Source organism: Loxodonta africana, chromosome 1 (assembly GCF_030014295.1).
Source record: "Loxodonta africana isolate mLoxAfr1 chromosome 1, mLoxAfr1.hap2, whole genome shotgun sequence".
NCBI lineage: Eukaryota > Metazoa > Chordata > Mammalia > Proboscidea > Elephantidae > Loxodonta > Loxodonta africana.
This window is the reverse complement of record NC_087342.1, coordinates 10,447,140-10,472,170: the sequence shown is the minus strand read 5'-3', so window position 1 is coordinate 10,472,170 and position 25,031 is coordinate 10,447,140. Positions and strand designations below refer to the sequence as shown.

General features: G+C 43.1%; 1 protein-coding gene across 3 annotated transcripts in view; it reads left to right on the top strand.

Annotated features, from left to right (window-relative positions):
* Positions 1–25,031, top strand: part of GSK3B (glycogen synthase kinase 3 beta) — a 296,701-nt gene that overhangs the window by 130,514 nt on the left and 141,156 nt on the right. For all 3 annotated transcript variants that reach the window (XM_023551754.2, XM_003412978.4, XM_003412977.4), the window contains exon 3: positions 12,415–12,498. In XM_023551754.2, coding sequence (XP_023407522.1) covers positions 12,415–12,498 — 84 coding nt within the window. The remainder of the gene's footprint in view (positions 1–12,414; positions 12,499–25,031) is intronic.

Genomic DNA, 25,031 nt, shown 5'->3' with positions numbered 1-25,031 from the left:
TGTCTCTTGTAGGCAGTATATAGACGGATCGTGTTTTTAATCCATTCTGCCACTCTCTGTCTCTTTATTGGTGCATTTAGTTCATTTACATCCAGCATAATTATGAATAGGTATGAGTTTAATGCTGTCAGTTTGATGTCTTTTTTTGTGTGTTGTTGACAGTTTCTTTTTACCACTTAATTTTTTTGTGCTGAGTAGTTTATCTTTATGCATCGTCTTTTCTTCTTATTCCTTGTTGTTGATTTTGTTTTTGCTGAGTCTTTGTTTTTTTGTGTGTGTTTTATTTTGATGTGTAGGATTGTTAGTGTCCTTTGTGGTTTCCCTAATATTTACCCCTATTTTTCTAAGTGTAAACCTAACTTTTAGTTCTTTATATCGCCTTGACTTCCTTTCCATATAAAAGATCTATGACTACGTTTTTTAGCCCCTCTTTATTGTTTTGATATTGTCATCCTTTACATAGTGACATTGCTCTTTCACTGTTTTGAGAATTTTTTAAATCTTGATTTATTTTTCTGATTTCCCTATTTGGGTGGTATCTGGTTGCTCTGTTCTGTATTCTGGTCTTCGCTTGATATCTGATATTACTGATTTTCTAACCATAGAACTCCCTTTAGTATTTCTTGTAGTTTTGGTTTGGTTTTACAAATCCCCTAAACTTCTGTTTATGTGGATATGTCCTAATTTTGCCTTCATATTTGAGAGACAGTTTTGCTGGATATATGATTCTTGGCTGGCAGTTTTTTTTTTCCTTCCGTGTTTTGTGTAAGTCATCCCATTGCCTTTTTGCCTGCATGGTTTCTTCTGAATAGTCTGAGCTTATTCTTATTTACTCTCTTTTGTAGGTGACTTTTTGTTTATCCCTAGCTGCTCTTAAAATTTTCTCTTTATCTTTGGTTTTGGCAAGGTTATTTTAATATGTCTTTGTGACTTTCGTTTGAGATCTGCCTTTTGTGGGGTTCGATGAGCATCTTCGATAGATATCTTCTCATCTCTCACAATATCAGGGAGGTTTTCTGTGAGCAAATTTTCAACAAGTCTCTGTATTTTCTGTTATCCCTCCCCGTTCTAGCACTCCAGTCACTTGTAGGTTATTTCTCTTGATAGTGTTCTGCATGATTCTTAGGGTTTTTTCATTTTTTCAAGTTCTTTTATTTGATTTTTCTTTTAATATGTATTGGTGCCAAGTGGTTTATCTTCAATCCCAATAATTCTGCCTTCCATTTTCTCAATTCTAGTCCTCTGACTTTCTATGGAGTTGTCTAATTTTGTAATTTCATTGTTAATATTCCGAATTTCTGATTGCTGCCTCTCTACGGATTCTTGCAGCTTATTAAATTTTTTATTATGTTCCTAAATAAACTCTTTAATGTCTTGAACAGCTTTACCTGTGTTTCTTGGCTTTTTCTGCATTTTGCTTGATCTCCTTCCTGATGTCTTAAAGAGTTCTGTATATTAATCTTTTGTATTTTGCATCTGGTAATTCTAGGGATGCACCTTTATCTGGAAGATTCCTTGATGCTTTGTTTTGAGAGCTCGTTGAAGGGATCATGGTCTACTTCTTCATATGATTAGATATTGAGTGTTTTTTCTGAGCCATCTGTAAGTTATTGTCTTAGTTTATGTTTGCGTAATGTATCCTAGCTTCTTGCTTTGTTTTGTTTTGATATGCCCATATAGGTTGCTTGAGTGAGCTAGCTTGATTATTTTCACCTGTGAAGCTCTAACATCCTGTCACCAAGATGGCTGGAATTGTTAGCACGTGTACGAACCTAGGAGCCCATTCCCTTTTCTAGTATGGATTCAGCTCAGGTGTCCAGGTAGTTGGTCATCAAGTGTTTGTTACAGACTGTGTCCTACAGTCTTAGAGGGGCAGGGGTGATTTGTGTAGGCACAGGTATGTGACTGCAGCAGGAGGTCACTCTCTAAACAAGGCAGTGAGCTGACAACCATCCCCGGAGTGTCTGTGAGGAACGCGTGTGTGTGTTCTCTACAGCATGCAGGTGGGTGGGTTCTGCAGCCAGACCATGGGCACCCAGTGCTTTTGGTTGTAAGGACTGGAAGGCACCACTTATCATTGGACCCCTGTTGTGGGTGGCTAGGTGACATGGATGGAGCCACCCGTCCTGAGGCCCCTGATGTGGGTAGGTGAGGACCCTGTTTAACAGGCAAAGTAGTATGAAACATCAAACACCCATGTCTTCACTGCACAGCTGAAACCATTGAAGTCAGTTCTCAAGCACATACACCCTTGCAGTCTGCCAGCAAGGGCCTGGTGTCCTGATGACCACACAGGTCCAAGCAGGAGTGAAGGGAATTCAAAGTCTGTGGATCATTTGTGCCTGGATAGGACCTGCTTCTGTCTTGAGTTCCCCAGCTTAGTGGAGCTGGCAGATTATCTTTTCCCCCAATTGTTAATTTATTCCCCCTCCAAGGCCAGGAGAGTGGCTTAGGGCGTGCACTAGGATGTATCTCAGGCTCAGGGAAGTTAACCACTGAAGCTGGCTTGGGGTTTGGGGGCATGGCAAGATAAACACAAGTACTTAGCTTTTGTCCAGAGTGCTGTTCTTCTCTGGTTGCAGAGCTGTGAGTGTACTCTGTGGTTCGCTGTCTTTCCGTGAGGAATCCTTGTCCCGAACAGTACTGCTAGTCCCACTGTTGTCGCTCCAGGGGAATGTGCCTGAGGGTTGCTGGCTCCCGTCGAGTGAGGTCAGACAACTCCTTGCCCCTTCTGAACCGTTTCTCTCTCCCAGTGCCACTCAGTCTGATTTCCTAAGTTTGCCTTTGATGTTCAGGGCTCCTAGCTTGTCATATATATAATCATTTCACTTATTTTTTTGAGTCTTTGTTGTAAGAGGATCACCGGTGCCTGACTACTCCGCCATCTTGGCTCCACCTCTAATCATATTTTTCTGTTATTCCGTTTACATTGTATATTACATTAAGTATTTTTTGGCTGTTATACCTACCTTGTATTTCTGAGATAAATCACATTTGGTTACATTGCATAGTTTTTTTTTTATTCTGCTGGCTGGGCTACTAATCAAAAGGTTGACAGTTGGAATCTGTGCAGGGACACCTCGAAAGAAATGCCTGGCAATCTGTTTTGAAAAGATCACAGCCATTGAAACTGTATTGGAGCACAATTCAATTCTGAAACATATGGGGTTGGTGTGATGTGGAAATAAATTGATAGCAACTGGTTTTTTTTTTTTTGCATGTGGGGAGGGGAGGGGCTAATTTGTTGATATTAAGGATTTTTGTGTCAATGTTCATGAGTAGTATTGGTCTGAAGTTTTCTTTGTCTAGTTTTGGTATCAGGGTAATATTAGCTTCACATAATTAGTTGGAAGTGTTCTCTTTTATTTTGTGAATGAGTTTGTGTAGGACTGATGTAATTTCTTCTTTAAATGCTGAATTCACCATAGAAGCCACCTGGTCCTACCGTTTTCTTTGTGGGAGGATTTTTAATTACTATTGAATTTCTTCACTTGTTAGAGGTCTAACCTTTCTTGTTTTTTAATGTAGGTATTTAAAGCTATGTGTTTCCCCTGAACACTGTGTTCGCCACAGACCATATGTTTTTGCCATGTTCTGATTTTATTTTCATTCAGTTCAGAATATTTTCTAATTTTCTTTTGAGGATGGATTTATTTAGAAGTATGTTATTTAATTTCCAAATATTTGAGGAATTGCCCCATTTTCTGTTACTAATCTTTTGTTTGGTCAGAGTACATACTTTGAATGATTTCATGCCTTTTAAATTTATTGAGACTTGTGTTACGGCTTAGCAAATGATCTATCCTGGAGAATGCTCCGTGTGCACTTGAAAAGAGTGTATATTATACTGTCGTTGGGTGCAGTTTTCTGTGACTATCAATAGGTCACATTGGCTCAAGTCTTACATATCCTTCTGATTTTTTATTATTATTTTATTAATTTATTGAAATTTCAAACTATCGTCATTGTCTTGTCAATGTCTTCTTTCATTCTGTCAGTTGCTCTCTTGTATTTTAGAGATCTGTTGTTATTTGTGTGTACATTTATAATCGTTATAACTTCCTGAGATATGGATCCTTTTATCATTAGAAATGTCCATGTCTCTAGTTATAACATTAATATTCCTTGTCTTAAAATCTATTTTGTCTGGTAGTAATATTGCTCCTCTACCTCTTTTAGTTACTGTATAGTGTATCTTTTTCCAAACGTTTACTTTTAAGCTGTTTGTGTCGTTGAATCTGAAATAAGTCTCTTGTAGATAGAATATAGTTGGAGTTTTCTTTTTTATCCAGTCTGGCAATCTCTTCCTTTTGATGATTGTGCTTAGTTCATTCACATTTTGTGTAGCTTTTGATATTGTTGGAATTATTGCCACCATTTTGTTCTTTGTTTTCTATATGTCTTAAGTTGTTTTTGTTTCATTTACTGCCTTCTTTTGTGTCGAACACAAAAGGTATATCTTTGGTGTATCATCTTAGCTTCTCTGTTAACATTAAAAAAATTATTTACTAAGTGGTTGGTCTAGGGATTACAGTACACATCTCGACTTATCACAGTCTACTTCAAGTTATTGTCGACCTAATTTTAGTAAAATACAGCGTGTTTGCTCCAATACGGCCCTATTTTTCTCCCCCCTTCTTTGTGTGGTTATTGCCACAGTTATAAGCCCAGTACTATACTGTTACCATTATTGCTTTATACAACCAAAAAAACTCATTGCCGTTGACTCAATCCCGACTCATAGTGACCCTACAGGACAGGGTAGAACTGCCCCATAGAATTTCCAGGGCTGTAATATTTATGGAAGCAGACTGCCACATCTTTCTCCCTCGGAGTGGCAGGTGGGTTGAAACCACCGATCTTTCAGTTAGCAAGCAAGTGCTTAACCATTCTGCCGTGAGGGCTGCTGAATACAACTTAGGTCTTTTAATGACACTAAGAGAAGAAAAGAAAAAAAAAAATGTATATATTTATACATTCTTTTGTATTTTCTTATTTATATTCACCATTTCTGGTGCTCTGCTCTTCATTTCTTCTTGTGGATTTGAATGACCCTCTGCTATCATTTCCTTTTAGCCTAAGGAACTTGGCTTTAGTATTTCTTAGAAGACAGGCCTCTTAGTCTTGCATTTTCTCTATCTTTGTTTATCTGGTAATATTTTTATTTTCATGTTTGAAGAATAATTTTCCTGGATATAGCATTCTTGATTAACTATTTTTTATTCAGCGCTTCAAATATGTTTTTTACTGCGTTCCTGCCTCCGTTTTTTCCTGATGATTAAGTCAGCTGCTATTGTTTTTCTCATGTATGTAGTGAGTCATTTTTCTGTTACTGTCTTCATGCTTTTTCATTTGTGATTTTCTTCAGTTTGAGTGTAGTGTGCCTAGATATGAATTTCTTTGTGTTTATCGTATGTGGAGTTTTTATTGAGCTTTATGATGTTTGGTAGATAGTATTTTCATTAAATTTGGGAAGTTTTCAGCCATTATTTTATCAAACTTTTTCCTCCCCCTTTTTGTTTTTCCTCTCTTTCTGATACTCCCGTTAACACATACGTTGGTAGGTATGATGTTATTCCACAGGTCTGTGAGGCTCTGTTCATTTTTAGCAGTCTTTTTTATTTTTTCTTCTGCCCTTTATGTCATATAATTTCTATTTCTCCATTTTCAGATTCACTGATTTTTTTAGCATCTCAAATCTCCTTTTTTGAATGCCTAGTGAAATTTTCATTTGTTATTGTACTTTGGCTGTAGTATTTCCATGTTTTAAAAAATAGTATTTTGTTATTGAAATTCTCTATCTGTTATGCAGTTGTGGTCATATTTTTCTTTAATTTTGTAAACATGATTTCCTTTAATTTTTTGAACATATTTGTCGTAGCTGCTTTGCATTCTTTATTCAGTTCAACAGTTTTATCTACTCAGTCAGTTTCTGTTGACTTTTTTAATTTTCTTTACCTAAGTATAGGTCATACTTTCCTTTTTGCATTTCTAAATTTCTTTTCCTGAAAATTAGACAATTTAGATAATACATTGTAGCAGCTCTGGATTCTGATTATTTTTTAAACCTTATGAAGGTCACTGTTACTGGGTATTTTTTGTATCTTACCTAGATGTAATGTACAATATTTTTCTCGCCCATAATGTGTAGCCCCTGGATTCTGTGTTTAATTTTTAAATACTAATTTTTCTTTTTTTAAGCTTTACTCTCTAGGGGCTGACCCTTTATCTGGGTAACCTAGTGGTTGGCCAGTGATTGGTCAGAGATTGTACTCAAACATCCTGAGCTTATAAGGCTGCCATCATTTCCTGATGATTCTTTATGTGGGTTGGGGAGTACATACAGAATTCAGGCAGTTTTCAAGTTCAACTTTTACTTTCTCTGGAAACCAGCCTCCCCTGTGTGCGTGCACAGCCTTTCAGTCAGCCATGGATGTGTGGAGAGCTTATTTAACTCCTGTATGTGTCTAATTTCCAGGTTCCCCCTATTAAGTTCCTGGATGTTTTGCTGGTCTGTCATTTTCCTCAGCAGGTATTGCAACCACAGGGAAGCAGAGTTGCAGGATTTCCCACTTCTATTTCCTATCAAATTTAACTATTTTTACTGTCATTGCCACTAGGCTTGGGTTTTTACTCTGTTCTAAATGGTGGCAGCCCTTTTTAGCAATAAAGTGCCTGGTTTTCATGGCCAGCCTTATCCTGGTAAAACTACCTTGCCGACTGAACTGAGTGGTAGCAGGGAGATGGTTATATCGCCTGGACGAAGGCCACTGTGTCTCACTGTCCTGACTCTAATACCTAGCAACTTTCCATGAATAAATGTTTTTTAGTTTGTTTTTTGCCTTTGCTTAACTTCCAGAGCCCTGAGGTGGTGGTTTTCTACAGTGTTGTCCAGTTTTATATGTAGATTTGCAGTTTCCTCATTCATCAATAACTGAAAATCTCTCCTCTTTCTAAACTTTCTGATTCCTTAGTCCTGCCCCCACCCCACTTTCCTTAGTCCTGCCCCCACCCCACTTTCCTTAGTCCTGCCCCCACCCCACTTTCCTTAGTCCTGCCCCCACCCCACTTTCCTTAGTCCTGCCCCCACCCCACTTTCCTTAGTCCTGCCCCCACCCCACTTTCCTTAGTCCTGCCCCCACCCCACTTTCCTTAGTCCTGCCCCCACCCCACTTTCCTTAGTCCTGCCCCCACCCCACTTTCCTTAGTCCTGCCCCCACCCCACTTTCCTTAGTCCTGCCCCCACCCCACTTTCCTTAGTCCTGCCCCCACCCCACTTTCCTTAGTCCTGCCCCCACCCCACTTTCCTTAGTCCTGCCCCCACCCCACTTTCCTTAGTCCTGCCCCCACCCCACTTTCCTTAGTCCTGCCCCCACCCCACTTTCCTTAGTCCTGCCCCCACCCCACTTTCCTTAGTCCTGCCCCCCACCCCACTTTCCTTAGTCCTGCCCCCACCCCACTTTCCTTAGTCCTGCCCCCCACCCCACTTTCCTTAGTCCTGCCCCCACCCCACTTTCCTTAGTCCTGCCCCCACCCCACTTTCCTTAGTCCTGCCCCCACCCCACTTTCCTTAGTCCTGCCCCCACCCCACTTTCCTTAGTCCTGCCCCCACCCCACTTTCCTTAGTCCTGCCCCCACCCCACTTTCCTTAGTCCTGCCCCCACCCCACTTTCCTTAGTCCTGCCCCCACCCCACTTTCCTTAGTCCTGCCCCCACCCCACTTTCCTTAGTCCTGCCCCCACCCCACTTTCCTTAGTCCTGCCCCCACCCCACTTTCCTTAGTCCTGCCCCCACCCCACTTTCCTTAGTCCTGCCCCCACCCCACTTTCCTTAGTCCTGCCCCCACCCCACTTTCCTTAGTCCTGCCCCCACCCCACTTTCCTTAGTCCTGCCCCCACCCCACTTTCCTTAGTCCTGCCCCCACCCCACTTTCCTTAGTCCTGCCCCCACCCCACTTTCCTTAGTCCTGCCCCCACCCCACTTTCCTTAGTCCTGCCCCCACCCCACTTTCCTTAGTCCTGCCCCCACCCCACTTTCCTTAGTCCTGCCCCCACCCCACTTTCCTTAGTCCTGCCCCCACCCCACTTTCCTTAGTCCTGCCCCCACCCCACTTTCCTTAGTCCTGCCCCCACCCCACTTTCCTTAGTCCTGCCCCCACCCCACTTTCCTTAGTCCTGCCCCCACCCCACTTTCCTTAGTCCTGCCCCCACCCCACTTTCCTTAGTCCTGCCCCCACCCCACTTTCCTTAGTCCTGCCCCCACCCCACTTTCCTTAGTCCTGCCCCCACCCCACTTTCCTTAGTCCTGCCCCCACCCCACTTTCCTTAGTCCTGCCCCCACCCCACTTTCCTTAGTCCTGCCCCCACCCCACTTTCCTTAGTCCTGCCCCCACCCCACTTTCCTTAGTCCTGCCCCCACCCCACTTTCCTTAGTCCTGCCCCCACCCCACTTTCCTTAGTCCTGCCCCCACCCCACTTTCCTTAGTCCTGCCCCCACCCCACTTTCCTTAGTCCTGCCCCCACCCCACTTTCCTTAGTCCTGCCCCCACCCCACTTTCCTTAGTCCTGCCCCCACCCCACTTTCCTTAGTCCTGCCCCCACCCCACTTTCCTTAGTCCTGCCCCCACCCCACTTTCCTTAGTCCTGCCCCCACCCCACTTTCCTTAGTCCTGCCCCCACCCCACTTTCCTTAGTCCTGCCCCCACCCCACTTTCCTTAGTCCTGCCCCCACCCCACTTTCCTTAGTCCTGCCCCCACCCCACTTTCCTTAGTCCTGCCCCCACCCCACTTTCCTTAGTCCTGCCCCCCACCCCACTTTCCTTAGTCCTGCCCCCACCCCACTTTCCTTAGTCCTGCCCCCACCCCACTTTCCTTAGTCCTGCCCCCACCCCACTTTCCTTAGTCCTGCCCCCACCCCACTTTCCTTAGTCCTGCCCCCACCCCACTTTCCTTAGTCCTGCCCCCACCCCACTTTCCTTAGTCCTGCCCCCACCCCACTTTCCTTAGTCCTGCCCCCACCCCACTTTCCTTAGTCCTGCCCCCACCCCACTTTCCTTAGTCCTGCCCCCACCCCACTTTCCTTAGTCCTGCCCCCACCCCACTTTCCTTAGTCCTGCCCCCACCCCACTTTCCTTAGTCCTGCCCCCACCCCACTTTCCTTAGTCCTGCCCCCACCCCACTTTCCTTAGTCCTGCCCCCACCCCACTTTCCTTAGTCCTGCCCCCACCCCACTTTCCTTAGTCCTGCCCCCCACCCCACTTTCCTTAGTCCTGCCCCCACCCCACTTTCCTTAGTCCTGCCCCCCACCCCACTTTCCTTAGTCCTGCCCCCCACCCCACTTTCCTTAGTCCTGCCCCCCACCCCACTTTCCTTAGTCCTGCCCCCCACCCCACTTTCCTTAGTCCTGCCCCCCACCCCACTTTCCTTAGTCCTGCCCCCCACCCCACTTTCCTTAGTCCTGCCCCCCACCCCACTTTCCTTAGTCCTGCCCCCCACCCCACTTTCCTTAGTCCTGCCCCCACCCCACTTTCCTTAGTCCTGCCCCCCACCCCACTTTAATTCACTCTAGTCAGGCTTTTGTCACCAACATTCTGCTGAAACCACTGTGGTAAGTCACTGTCATCCTGTATTTCCATATTCAGTTGTCAGTTCTTGTTTTCATCCTGTTCAGCCTCTCAGCAGCTTTTAACATAGTCATTCCCTGTTTCTGCAGACACGTGCTTTACTTGGCTTCTGAGATGCCATTCTCTCCTGTTTTCCTTATACTTCACTGACCACCCCACTTGATCCACTTCCCTTTCATATCTATAAATTTTTTTCTCTATGAACTCCTTACTTTGGTGATACCATCGAATCCTTTATGCAGATGACCTTCACGTGCATATTTTTAGCCCCAGCTTCTACCCTGAGCCTCAGTATTTTTGGTTTGATGTGCGTTAAAAAAAAAAAACAAAACCTGTTGCCATTGAGTCCATTCCAACTCATAGCAATCCTATAGAACTGCCCCACAGGGTTTCCAAGGAGCGCCTGGTAGACTTGAACTGCAGGCCTTTTTATTAGCAGCCGTAGCTCTTAACTGCTGCACCACCAGGGTTTCCAGGATGTGTGATAGGAATTTCAAACTTGATAGAAAACAGACCTTGATTCACTCTGTCCCTCAAGTTTATTCTCTTTAGTTTTTTGAATTTGCTAAGCCCACCTCTAGACATTTACATTTGGAGTTCCCTGTGACTGCATTGTCCTTCCTCCAGCTCTTCACATGTTTCTCACCTTTATGTCATTTAGGGTTCTATTCAGACTTTATCTCCTTTGTGAGGTCTTCTCTGACTTTGCTACTTAAAGGATAATCCTTTTTTTATCTACAATGCTCTAGCCTCCTGCTCTGCATCGTTTTCGTAGATCATGGTATGAAATTATATTATCTGTTCCTCTCTCTGCTCAGTAGACTGTAAGCTTCATGAGGGTAGGAACTTTGCTAGTCTTGTTCACTGCCATATCCTTACATGTGTGAACAGTACCTCGCCCAGAATAAGCACGTGTTATTTGTAGTGTTTCCTGTAGAAATGGTATGTCATTAGTGAACTAACAAGGATTCTGTAAAGATGGCTAGAATTGGGGGTAATTGTGTATTCAAATGCATCTCAGGCATGAAACCTTATATGCCTAACAGTAGTCTGATTGCTACCTATAAAAATTCTCCTACGAAATTTGTGTTTTAGGCCATTTTGAAATGAGAATGTCTAAACATTCTTTCAAAAAAAAAAAAGAATCTATATATTCTTTCTAAAAGAATAGAATATTAACAGGAGACTATAAGGGCAGGTCCACGTACCTGCTTCACTTGTGCATTCTTTTCTGATCAAAGGTAGTCTGCATAACCTTACACGGCCTCTCTTATCTGGGAATTTAATAGTCCTCTGCTACCTCCGTGAACGAGGCTGGAAAAATAAGCAGTGCTCATTTTAACACGGTTGGCCATGTCAGAAGCGAGTATAACATCTGTACATCATGCGAAGCCTGGGCCTTGGCTTGCTGATAGTTCTCCCACAAAGCTAACTAACTAGATGTGAAGTGGAAAATGTAGAAACACTTCTGTTAATAGCTTCGATCTGGAATGGGAATGAACGCAATTTTGAAATCGGTGACTGTTTTATTCTTGTGTCCCTCTCTCTGCAGTGGTCAAAACTTAGAGTCTGAAATCAGTTATTATCTTTGTTAAAGCAATTATACTGTACTGCCTGAGGTTCTTTCTGTTCATTGCTTCAGTTAGGCATTTTATAGCTAGTAATTGAGTGAAAGATTGATGTCTTATGAAAGAAGTTTAAATATCACTGTATACATATAGAGACTGGCAATTTCTAGAGAAGGAGCATTTCTGCTGCCACCTTCAAAGAACTGGAGTCCACCATGCTCTGGGACGGTTCTGCTTGTCAGGTCCCTTGGCCCCTGTGCAATCCCCACCCTTCTTTTGGCCTTTTCTGTAATCATAACGCCGTTTCCCTTTCAGTTTCCCAGGCACGTACTTCATGTTTTCTAGCTCTTTTATATCATTATTTTAACCAATATTTTTTGGCCACTTAGCTTGTATTTTGGTATTCTTTCTATGTATCATGCCTTTATTAAGTGGATTTGTGATAGTCCAGTATGTTGGTAATGTATACTCTATTCAAATTTACTACTGCAGTGTACGCTGTTAGGAAGTCATCATATTATTTCGTGCTTTCTTTTCGTGAAGAGTGACTCTGAAACCCACCAAGGGGAGACTTGTTTATTTGGTTTACAAATCGAGCAGAATTGTGCAGTTTCTTGTCTGCCATATTTTAACTCTTTCTAAAACTTAGCAACGGAGCCTCTTTAATGCCTTTTTTATCGTATCTTAGAAAAATAGCACTTTTAAGAGTTTCCTTTGCCCTTAAATTTTAAGCATGAGAAGTTTGATTTATATTATAGTTTAAAAAATTATACTGGTGACTGCTCATTTCAAATAACTCTCAGATACTAGACTAGTACTTCTCAACCTATCTGTAGTGAAGTACCAGTTTTAAAATTTTTCAACTCATCAAAGATGGATACTTTTTGTAAAATACAGTTAATTACTAGATTACAAATGAATAATTGGAAAAGTGGAATTTAAAAAAATATAAAATATAGTCTCCAATTTTAAAAATCAGGTTTATAGATCTAAAATTACTCCGTCAAATTGTTACAAAAGTTTCTAAACACTCTCGATTTCTGTATTTATCTTAATTGTGGAGGAGTAACAAATCGTTCATGGACTAGTAGAAAATAGTTTGCAGACCAGCACTGGTCTGCAGGCTGTATTTTTTTAGTAGCATCTCTACAGCCTGCTCTTTGTAGTGTTAACATTCTTTCAGAAGCATCTTAGTCAAGAGATATTTTTGTGTTTCCTTTTCAGAACCGAGAGCTCCAGATCATGAGAAAGCTAGACCACTGTAACATAGTCCGATTGCGTTATTTCTTCTACTCAAGCGGTGAGAAGGTAGGTCTGACAGAATGTGTGTACCGAATACTGTAATAGATTTGTTACTATTCTAGAGAAAGTTCTTCCCCCTCCTTGAGACAGTTGTGCTGACTGAATGGAGGAATGTCAGAGCACAGGCCCCAGTGGTTCTGAGCCTAGGGTATGGCCATCACTACCATTAGGTACGTCAAGAAAATGTTAATGAGATGATGAAGGGAATGAATTTTTAAGAATTGTTTTATTTTGTTTATTTAATCTATCTTTAGAACTCGAATAGATTTATTAATTTTATTAAGCTCTTTAGGTTCCTCTTGTGCTTCTGGAGCCCCATGATAATTCATCTGTTTACTGGAGGGGGTTAAATTATGACATTTTGTTAAGTGGAAGCTGATTAGAGGGGAAAAGAAGCAGGAGGACTTTGGTGGGTCCAGAATGAGGCCAGTAAACATTGGGAAACAAGTTTAACCTATCTCGGCCAGGGAAAGAGTTGGAAAAGTTACTATGGTAGTATTAAAGAGCTTGATGTAACTTGTCACCATTTCCTATCACATTTAATTCTGTCAAAGCAAAGGGTAATTAATTAGGGAAGACTTCGTGCTATGAATCCCCTCAATAAGTAATGCCATTGTACACACTATAGATGGAAGCATGGAAAATCAGTTTCTTCTGCTTACCTTAATCATCTTCTTCCTGCTTATTCGCTGCCACTTCTTTCCAGACTCAAATCTTTCCTTACATTTTCCTTCATTGTTTTAGGATGAGTGAGCAGGACAGGTAATAAACCAGTTGATTTTTTGGCTAAGTAAATAGACTTTGGATGACTTCAGTTGATAATTCTGGATCTCAGATTCCATCCATATAACATCTAAAGTCCCTAGAGCCATAATGCCTCCTGATTGCTAGCCCAGCGTTCTTTTTACTTCACATAACAGTTTTGTTTCCCAGTGTAACTGTTTATTTTTCTTTACTTTAGATTATTTCCTCAGAAATTCTTTTTTCATGATAGAGCCCGTAATATGGGAGAGTTACCTGTGTATTAAGTCAGCATCGTGATATACATGCCTGCAGGTTTATAATGGTTGTGTGTACCCCTGTGTATCATAGTTGATACCATACAACAGCCATAAGTAGCAGGTTGGCTCTTTAGTGACACTTGTTTCTCAGTTGTCTTAAAAAAAAAAAATTCAATTTGAATGATGCCTCTCCTGGAATTAGGGACTGTAAACTCTCATAGGTATTTGAACTTTTTGGTTTCTAAAGTCAACTACATAGTTCATGCTACTACTTTTTTTTAAATTAGCAAAGTGCTTATTATTGTCTTTAGTCTTACCTGCTTTGACATGTCGTTGCTTTATCCTGTTCCTTCCCAAATAAAATCATGGAGCATCTGTTGTGTTCACAGCACTCTTATAATAGGATTTAGCATCCTCGTGGCTTTTTGCTGTTAGTTGCCAGACATCCTAGTACCCGAGGAAGGAGAGGAAAGGTCGAAGGTGCTTGTTCCGTGGGATCTTGCGTAAAGATTCATTTCCGAAGGCCTTCTCACAAAGCCCCTGAGCATCTTCTCTCGGCTGTTTATTCTCGTTTAGCAGACGTTTGCATAGCACCACACATATGCCAGGTGGGGTCCCTGCGGGTGCGAACGGTTCACGCGCTGACTGCCGACCGAGAGGCCGGGGGTCCTGCTCAGCCTGAAAATCAGCCACGGAAACCCCTCTGCAGCACAGTTCTGTCCCGGCCCGCGGGCTTGCCCTGAGTCGGAGTCGACTGGACAGCAGCTGCTTTCTTTGTTTTTTAACTGGTTTTCTATGCCAGGTTCTGTTCTAGTGAGAGCCCTTGGGTGGTGCAACGATGAAGTGCTCGACTACTAACCAAAAGGTTGGAGGTTCAAATCCACCCAAAGTGCCCCAGAAGAAAGGACTGCTGATCTGTTTACCTCAAAGGCCACAGCCACCAAAAGTCCTGTGGAGCAGATCTGCTCTGGAGCATGTGCGATTGCCATGGATTGGACTTGACGCAGTGGGACCGGTGTGGTTTCACTGTTTTAGTGTGATGTAAACATTATCTCGTTTAACTCTTACGAAGGTAGAGAATAGAAAGAGAAGAATATTAAACTTTCTGAATACAAGGTTCTATTTGTGGCAGCACCTAAAGACTTAACTTTCTGGTTTTGGTTTGGGAGAAAGTCTCCGGTCACAGCCAGCCCTCAGCCTGACTTAATCCTGCTTTGGGAGTACAACTGACTAACTGTTAACTGTGTACCTCACCAAAAAAACCAAACCCAGTGCTGTCGAGTTGGTTCTGACTCATAGCGACCCTATAGCACAGAGTAGAACTGCCCCATAGAGTTTCCAACGAGTGCCTGGCGGATTCGAACTGCCATCCCTTTGGTTAGCAGCCGTAGCACTTAACCACTACGCCACCAGGGTTTCCATCTGTGTACCCCAGAGGGTGAATTCCTCCCTGCTGCTGCTGCTGCTGCTGCTGCACAGAGCTTCCTATTTATCTGAAAGGTTCTTGCAGATAAAGAGCAATTGAGAAGTCATTAAAGGAGGTTAACCAGAAGTTCAGAAAACGTCTGTTATCCAAAAAAAAAAACCCGCTTTTTAATATTTTATTTATCTTGGAACTTGCTCTTGAGCTTGTAGAGGGTTTCTTAATGGTGGGTGGTAGCTCCACTTAAAAAAGAAAAAAAGTAGAAAGAAAAAGAAGGAAGGGGGGGAGGAGGGAGGCGAAGGGAAAGTGATCCCCATAGGGTTTTCACTGGCTAATTTTTAGAAGTAGATTGCCAGGCCTTTCTTCCTAGTCTGTTTTAGTCGGGAACTTCCACTGAACCTGTCCACCGTGGGTGACCCTGATGGTTTTTGAAATACTGATGGCATAGCTTCAATCATCATAGCAACGTGCAAACTACCACCACAGTATGACAAACTGACAGGTGGTGGAGTTCTATTTTAGGTAGGCCTGTTGTCTTAGGCAGGAACCCTGGTGGCGTAGTGGTTAAGTGCTATAACTGTTAACCAAAAGGTTGGCAGTTCGAATCCACCAGGTGCTCCTTGAAAACTCTATCAGGCAGTTCTACTCTGTCTAACAGGGTCTCTATGAGTCAGAATTGACTAGATGGCAACGGGTTTTTTATTGTCTTAGGCTGGGTTCACTACAAAAGCAAAACTAGCGAAGTGTTTAGAGAGAGAGATTTATCTCAAGTAAACCATGGTGGCATAGTGGTTAAGAGGTATGGCTGCTAACCAAAAGGTCTGCAGTTCAAGTCCACCAGGTGCTCCTTGGAAGTCCTATGGGGCAGTTTTACTCTGTCCGATAGTGTCGCTATGAGTCGGAATTGACTCAACAGCAACAAGTTATCTCAAGGAAATGGCTCACGTGATTGTAGAGGCTGGCAAGGCCCAAGTTCATGGGTTAGGCTTCAGTCTAGAGACTCCTCCTGACTCACGTAGCCGTAGGGGCCGATGAATCCAAGATCAGCAGGTCAGATGCCAGACTGCTGGCTCACGGGTTACAAAGGCTAATGAACCCAAGGTCGGCAGGTCAGACAGCAGGCAGCTGGCTCACATGCTGCGGAGACTGAAGAATCCAAAGAACCGCAGGCAGTACAGCAGTCTGCTGCCTTAAGGCCCAAGTACCGGAGATCAGATGATGATGAGCTAGATGGAGGATCCAGTGCGAGCACAAGCCAGTGAGCTTTGCCGGAACATCCGTAGAAACCCAGTGCCATCCATATATATTGGATGCAAGCCACACCCCTGAGGAAACTGCCCTTACATCTGATTGGCTGATCACATCAGATCACATCATAGAGGTGAATATGTTATATCACAAAATGGAGGATAACTACATCATTACATAACTGCCAAACCACTGAGAATCATGACCTAGCCAAGTTGACACCAAACCTAAACCATCACAGACCACCCCCTTGTCAACTTGGCACCTGTACACATCTCTTTAAACCGTGACATCTCTAAATGAAGATGATTACAAAGTCATCCTTTCATCTAACATGATAACAGCTAACATGCATACAGCCAAAAACATACTAACCCTGTTTACATCTTATATTTTATAAATGAAGAAAACAAAACTATTTGATGTACACATACAAGGAAGGAATACCCATAACAATTATAGTCCTCATTTCTGTAAGTGGTCGTAACTGGTATTTAAAACTACCTTCTTTCACCACCCATTCTATATTCCCTTTACCCTTAGGAAACACCTGAGCTAGTCATGGTTATTTACCTGGTGGGGTGACCCAAACCTTCATTCCTGAAGGGTCTGGGCCATTAGTAGTCATGTCGGAATTGAGTTGCTGTAGTTTTCCATTGACTTTAATCACAAGACAGAGTAGTACTAAGAGGCATCCTAAGGGATCTCCTGTATTCCCGACATACTCTTCTTTCTCTCCATTAAGTAATATCAATCTGATTTTCCCTTGGTAATTAGGATCAGGAAACCCTGGTGGCATAGTGGTTAAGTGCTACACCTGCTAACCAAAAGCTTGGCCATTCGAATCCATCAGGTGCACCTTTGAAACTCAGTGGGGCAGTTCTACTCTGTCCTATAGTGTCACTATGAGTCGGAATTAACTCAATGGCAATGGATTTCGGTATTTTTTGGTTTAATCAGGATCAGTCACACCAGCCAATATAGTAACTCTTTGCCTGTTGATCTAGTAGCATGAGGAGCCCTAAGTGGCTGGGTAGCATTCTTAACTTTCGGTTCAGTGGAATCAGTGATACGTCTCCTAGTGGGAGCATTGCTCCCTTTGTAACTAATACCTCACTAATACCTCTAAACCTGCAGAGCATAGGGTCACGGGAACAGGAAGCAAAAATTTTGAGAGTAGGTCACTAGGGGTAATAGTGAGTGGTGCCACTCTCATCTCTGCATCTTGATTCCTAAATCCATGAATCCTGACTCTAGGAGAAACAGCACCATGTATTGGGCGCTAGTTTAGAACATATACAACCTCCTGGAGAACGTTGCCCCATCTCTGCAAGGTATTGCCACTTAGCTGGCACTGTAATTTTTTGTATCTTTAGAAGGCCATTCCATCGTTCTGTCAAGCCAGCTGCTTCAGGATGATGGGGAACATGGTAAGACCAGTGAATTCCATGAGCGTGGGCCCACAGCTGCACCTCATTTGCTGTGAAGTGAGTCCTTTGATCCCATAAAACGCTGTGAGTTATCCATGACGGTGGATAAGGCATTCTGTAAGTCCACGGATGGCAATTTTGGCAGAAGCATGCCACAATGAAAGCGGTCCAATGGCATCAAACTGCCACCAGGTTGCTAACTGATCACACTGGGGAATGGTGGCATGTTGGTGACTCAGTGTTGAGCTGTGCTGCTGGCAGATTGGGCACTTGGCAGTGGCTGTAGCCAGGTCAACCTCGATGAGTGGAAGTCCATGTTGCTGACCCCATGCGTAACCAACCACCATCCCTGCCATGAGCCCATTGGGCAATGAGGGGAGTGGCTGAGGAAAGGGGATGCTTGGTTTCCCCAGATCATGTCATCACATCCGCTTGATTGTGAAAATCCTTCTCTGCCAAGGTCACCCTTTGTGAGCATTCACACGAGACACAAATATCTTCACTTCTTCGGCCCATTCAGAGAAGTCTGTCCACATACTTCTTCCCCACACTGTGTCACCAGTTCTCCAATCATGTTTCTTCCAAGTCCCTGACCATCTAGCCAAACCATCTGGCCAACCCATGAATCAATTCAGAGTCACATATCTGGCCATTTCTCCTTCCAAGCAAAGTGAAGAGCCAGGTGCTCTGCTTAAAGTTCTGCCCATTGGGAAGATTTCCCTTCACCACTGTCCTTCAGGGAGGTCCCAGAAGGAGGCTATAATGCTGCTGCTGTGCACTTCAGAGTGGTGCCTGCATATCATGCAGAACCATCTGTAAAGCAGGCATGAGTTTGCTGTTCCTCAGCCACCTTATCATAAGGAGCTCCCCATGAGGCCGTATGTGCCGACTGGGAGAGGGCAGATAATGTGACAGGAGTGGGGACCATGGGTACTTGGGCCACTTCCTCATGTAACTTACTTGTGCCTTTAGGTCCTGCTTGGGCATGATCTCATATATACCCACTTCCGTTTAATGATGGAGTGCTGCCGTGTGTGTCTGACTTTATGACTCGGAGGATCAGACAACACCCAGTTCATCACGGGCAGCTCAGGCTGCATGGTAACTTGTTGGGCCGTGTTTAAGTATTCAGTCTCTACTTAGGCCCAGTAACAAGCCAAAAGCTATTTCACAAAAGGACAGTAGTTATCTGCAGAGGCTGGCAAGGCTTTGCTCCAAAATCCTAAGGGTATGTGTTGTGATTTAGCATTAGGGACCTGCCAGAGATCCCAGACAGCATCTCTATATGCCACTGACACTTCAGGCACCATTATCCCACACGCTTAATAGCCATTCCCACACATACTACCCAAATATCTGTTTGTATGTATTGAAAAAAGTCAAGCAGTTCTTTTGGAGTGTAGTGTACCTCCTCCTGGGACACACTTTATACTACCTTTTGGGCTTGCTGGGCCTTAAGTCTAGTTATAAGTCTGGAAGCAAAAATGGGTGGTAGAGATGTATTCTGAGAACATTGAGCAACATCTTATAATGCATCTGCCTCTGGCATTGTCCCGGGCAGTGACCCAGATGCCTCCCCAGGTGATCACTCAGACAGAGGCTGTTCAGACACATCTGGGGTTAATCTTATTGGGGGAAGAGGGTGAATTAGCAAACTAAGGTGGAATAATCTCTTCAGATGGGAGTAAGAGGGCTGATCCTCTTGGCAAGTGTGATTCAGTGGACTTTAGGGGCTCAGTGCCCCCAGCTTCCTGATTATCTGCCCATTTGTGCCTATCCCGGTTTTCAGGATCCCATTTCTTCCTCATCAGTGCCCTCATTTCAACTTCAGACACCATTCGAGGTTGTAAATTGTCTTATTTATCTAATGCTGCTATAACAGAAATACCCCAGGTGGGTGGCTTTAGCAAACAGAAATTTACTTTCTTAACAGTTTGAGGCTAGCAGTCCAAATTCAGGGCACCAGCTTCTGGGGAAGGCTTTCTCTGTCAGTTCTGGGGAAAGGTCGTTGTCATCGATTATTTCCTGGTCTAGAAGCTTCTCAGTACCAAGACCCCGGATTCGAAGGATACGCTCTTGTCCCGCCCTTCTTTCTTGGTGTTACGATGTCCCTCTCTCTCTGCTTGCTTCTCTCTCCTTTTATCTCTTGATTAGGGCTCTGACCTGAGTAAGGGTTTTGCTTCCCACCCTTATTTTTAACATAGCCTACTCTTGCCTCATTAACCACAGGCAGAGATTAGTATTTACAACACATGTGTAAATTATATCAGATCACAAAATGGAGGAAAGCCACGCAATGCTGGGAATCATGGCCTAACCGAGTTAACACACATTTTGAGGGACTCAGTTCAATCCATAACAGGAATTCAATTGGCATTGTTATTCAGCCACTCTTATGATAAGACTCTGGCTTTGGTTTTTGGCAATAATCAGCTCTGTTACTACAAGAAATACGGTTTTCTTTCAGGACACAAGTGGCAACTTTGAGGTCTTTTATTCAGCATTTGAACTGTGACTCTGAAGTCCTGAGCTCATATCTTTCTTTCACCACTTTGTCGAGCAAAAGTAGGCCCTACCGACCAACTTCCTTATACTTCTCATTCTGACAGAATTGTAGAAAAGTGTCAAGCGCACGATCACCCAGAGCCTCATCTGTCACCAGTACTTGATCTACTGGTAATGATATTTTGCATATTAGTATTGTCACCTCACAACATGAATTAGCATTGCCGCCTTTACTGCTGGAGACAGAGTCATCAACATCTTTGAGACTAACCAGACTTGAGAACCAATTTAAAAAACTCATCCTTACAATTTTGTTTGGTCTAGAACCACTCTAGTACCAAATGTCTTACGCTGAGTTCTCTAGAGAAGCAAAACCAGTGAAGAGTGTGCGTGTGTGTGTGTGTATACACACATACATACATATATACATATGGGGGGAGAGATTTGTCTTTAGGAAATGACTCAAGTGGTTGTAGAGGCTGGCAAGTCCCAAGACCTTAGGTCAGGCATCAAGCTGGAGGCTTCTCCTGGCTTACGTAGCTGCATGGGCTGACGAACCCAAGATTGGCAAGTCAGACAGTAGGCTGCTGGCTCACAGTTCTGTGGAGGCTGTAGAATCCAAGATTGACCTGCAGTATGGCAGGCAGCTGGCCGAAGTCCCAAGAACCATAGGTCAGATGATGATGAGCTGAATGCAGGATCCAGAGTAAGCAAAAGCCAGCAATTTTGATAAACCAAAAAAAAGCAAAACCAAATCTGGTGCCATCAAGCCAATTCTGACTCAGATTGTCCATATATATTGGATGCAGGCGACAGCCCCAAGGACAGTCTCCATACAGCTGATTGGCTGATCACGTCACATTTTATCATGCAGGTGATTACGTTGTATGACAAATGGAGGATAACTACATCATTACATAACTGCCAAACCACTGTGAATCATAGTGTAGCCAAGTTGACATACAGTCTTAACCATCACTTCTATATTAGGTTGTTGTTTTTGTTATGTGCTTTTGAGTCATTTCCAATTCGTAGTGACCCTATAGAGCAGAGTAGAACTGACCCATAGGACTTTCAAGCAGTGGCTGGTGGATTTGAACTGCTGACCTTTTCGTTAGCAGCTGTATCTCTAACTGCTGCACCACCACGGCTCCTCTGTATTAGGTAGGAGTCCTGTATTAGGTAGGCATTTTCCTAGAGGAAGCAGTATATCTTGCCTGTGTATATTTTTGAGAACAGTTTTCCGTGAGGAAATAATAAATTAGTGGAGTTTGAGATGCCTGTGAAATGTGCAAATAGAGATGCTCAGTACACAGATACTTGATGACTTTCCTAGGGGAGGGGACTGTAAGTGGAGAGAGAACTTTGACAAGGCGGGGGTCAAGAGGGCGTTCAGCCATGTGGTAGAGCCGTAAGAAGTTTGGCGGGGCCCAGTTGTTTGAATCCAGGATATTGAAGCAGCAGGTTGCCATCATTACTTTCTGGGGTCAGAATATGTTGAGGAGTGAGACCAGTCCTCATTGAGAGAGCTGCAAAGAAGACAGTGCCCTTGGCTGGGATCCATGTTTTGTCTAAGGCAAGGCAGTAAAAAAAAAAAAAAAAACCCTCCATGAGGAGATTGGGGTTGTCAAGATGTTTCTTTTTGGGGTTTCAGAGAGCATAGGCAAAGGCTGTGGGAGGGAGATGAGTGTTAGAAATACAAGCCTGAAGGAGATGTGAGGAGGCAGTAAGGGGGATGAGTCGAGAGTATTGTAAGGATGAGAAAGAGAGCAAGAATTCACTGTTTCGGGATTATAGGGATGAGAGATTTGGTTAGATTCCAAGATGAACGAGTTCTAATGTTTATGAGAATATTTAATTCTCTTTCGTTCTCTATTATCATCTCTGAATCTCTCTCTCTATCACTTTGTCATTTTCTTTCTCTGGGCCTCTTGCCTCCTTTCTCTTCACTATCTCCCTTTCTCTTTGGGTCTCTGCCTCTTTCACTGTGGACTCTGTGTCTATCTTTTCTCTCTCTGGGTTTCTGTACCTTTCTCCTGGTCTTTGTTACCCCTTTTTTCAAATTTCTTCTCCCTCTATAACTCTGAGTTCTCTCTGAGTAACTTCCTCTCTGTGGTTCTCCATCAGCCTCTTTCTCTGGGTCCCTTTACCCCTCTTTTGTTGGGTTTCTACGCATCTCATTCTCTTTCTTTGCAACTGATCCTCTCTTACTTTTCATAGGGATTCCATCTGTCTTGAGTTTCTTTCCTCTATTCTCTAAATCTTCCTTATTGCCTTTCTTGGTGTCTCCTCTCTCTTGGCCTCTGTTATTACTCTCTGTATGGAAAATCTGAAAGAAGAAAATAAGTTGTTTCTGTGATCATCATCCTGACCTTTGACTTCAGTTCTACATATCTTAATTTCATATGTACATTTTACATAGTTGTGTGCCTAATTATTTATAACTTTACTGATTAAATATTTGGTATCTTATAAAAACTTTCTCGTTTTGGCATAATATTTATAGCTATTTGTCCTACCATAGTGCTCTTAACTATTTCCACATTGCTGTTTTCAGTTTTAGAATTGTAGCTAAGCCACCCTTGGGCTTTACCATTAGTCTGCAAACACTTTCAAGGTCTGCGTTAAGTTAAATTAGGATTGCTGTAATATTTGACAGATACTTTCACTGACCACCGTTTGATTGAATGTTATGTCCGTTTTGATGGCTGTGGGGTCTATGATGAATTGTACCCCAAAAACTTAGGTCTTGTTGGTTCCTGAGAGAGGACCTCTCAAACCTTGGAATTTCCACAGAGATTAAACTGTCTTTGATTAAGCCTTTTGACCGGTCCTCATACTAACAGATTATGCTAATGAGATGGCTCTCAGATGGAGCCTGGACATGCCGGAAAGATCCACCTCGTGATATTAGCTGATCTCAGCCTAGGGGGTGAGATATGATTTCCTCAGTCATGCCTGCGTACTGAGGCCCCAGTAAAGGCTCTGAACATAGAAGCTCCACGGGCTTCCTGGTTGGTGAGAGACACACAAGCGTGTGCGAGGGTAGTGCATCCCTTTTCCGGATGTGGTAACTCGTATTAGGAACCCACTCAGACCTTGCTGAAGCATCCTTCTCATCTGTATCCTTTTTGCTATTATGAAACTGTAATCACAAGTATAGCACTTTCTGTGAATTCTGCAAGTTGTTCTAGTGAATTATTGAACCCAAGGGAGTAGTGGGAGCCAGCAGGTCAGAAGTGAGGAGGAGTCCTGGGGACTCCTGAGCTTATGGCTGGCGAATATTCTGAAACGGTAGTGGGAGCACCCCAAATTTGTAGCCAGCAGGGTGGAAGTGAAGTTCTTGGGGGAATTGCCAAGCTGGTGGCTGGAGTCTGAGGTCTTGGGCAAACTTGACATTCTGGAGGACTGTGTCCTTTAACTTGTAACAACCTCCTAGTTGTTAGGATCAGAGGAGGAATACTGCATTATGCAGTTGCTGTGAGAAGTGGCATTAATAAATAAATTGCATTGATTTGATCTAGACATTTGGTGTCAGATAAGTGGGATCTGATTTTTCCCACCAGTGATCTTCTCTTTATTGTATTCTACTCTGACATTTTAAAGATTGTTTTTCTTTAGGGATTATAAATAATCACCTATACTGTAACTTCTAGTCTATTCACTGGATAGCCAGTATAACTAGAAGAGAGAGAAAGAAGTCAGGACAGAAACTAGAGATGTGACTTAATTAGTCTTAGTCATAGTCTTCTGTTTGCTGTAATAACTGAGCATCAGGTATTACAATTAATAATACTTCAAGTTACCAGTTGGTGTTGAATCTGTTCCAATTTATGGAGACCCCGTGTGTATCAGAGTAGATCTGTGGTCTATAAGGTTTTTAATGGCTGATTTTGGGGAAGTAAATCGCCAGGCCTTTCTTCCAAGGTGCATCTGTGTGTGGATTCAAATCTCCAAGCTTTCGGCTAGCAGCCAAGCACATTAACTATTTACACCACTCGGGCTATATTCTAGGTCCCCCAACAGTTTTTAGTAACTCTGATTTAGCTCAGAGTATGTAGCAAACGTGCCCCCCCCCCCCCGCCATTAGAGATAAATGGAATTTTTGAGTGATTTGAAAGTCTGGACTTTATAATACTTTTGTGAACTCCAGGTATTCCACAGGATAGTGTTTTCCAATATTTCAGTATTTGGCAGTAATTGGCAGTGGTTTTATGGTCTCCTTTCCTCTAAAGACATTTTGAGAAGCACCCCAATAGATAGAACAGATTAAAAGAAAGTTGCTTTAGTTGGAGCTGAGGTGTGGGACCAGCTGACTTAGCCTTTCCTGAGTTGGAGCTTACCTCTGCAGAGCCCTGGACTCTGAAGGGTATAGTCTGAGAAACACGTGTGTTTTTGCAGGAGCCTTAAGCTTTATTTAAATCAGTTAACAGTTTTTTTTTTTTTTTTTTTTTTACCTTGTGGTTCATCATAGTTTACTTGGTTAATAAAGAACCTTCTTTAAATAAAACTGTCACTTCCATTTGTGTGGGAAATTGTTTAAATAGTGAGAATGGCAAATTGATTTCATTCCTCATACCAACTTTATTCTGATAGTAACTCTGTGGAGGGCTGTGAACAGAGGGGAAAATTGTACAACTTCTCCTGAGGCCAGGGAGAAGAATGGTGTGCTTGATTGTTCCCGTTGGCTACTAGCCCTGGAGAGGAAAGGGTAGGGGTGGCGTTACGTGCACAGAATCCATTCTGAGAAGTAAAGAGCACTGGCTTTGTCAGTAGAGATTTTTGGGTTTGCATCCTAGTTCTGCCACTTGATAGCAGTGTGACTCTGGGCAAGGCATTTGCCTTTGTAAGCAACCCCACTTCTGTACAGTGGGAATATCGTTAGGGACAACTGTAACAATGTTTATCAAGTACTTAATCATAGCACCTGGC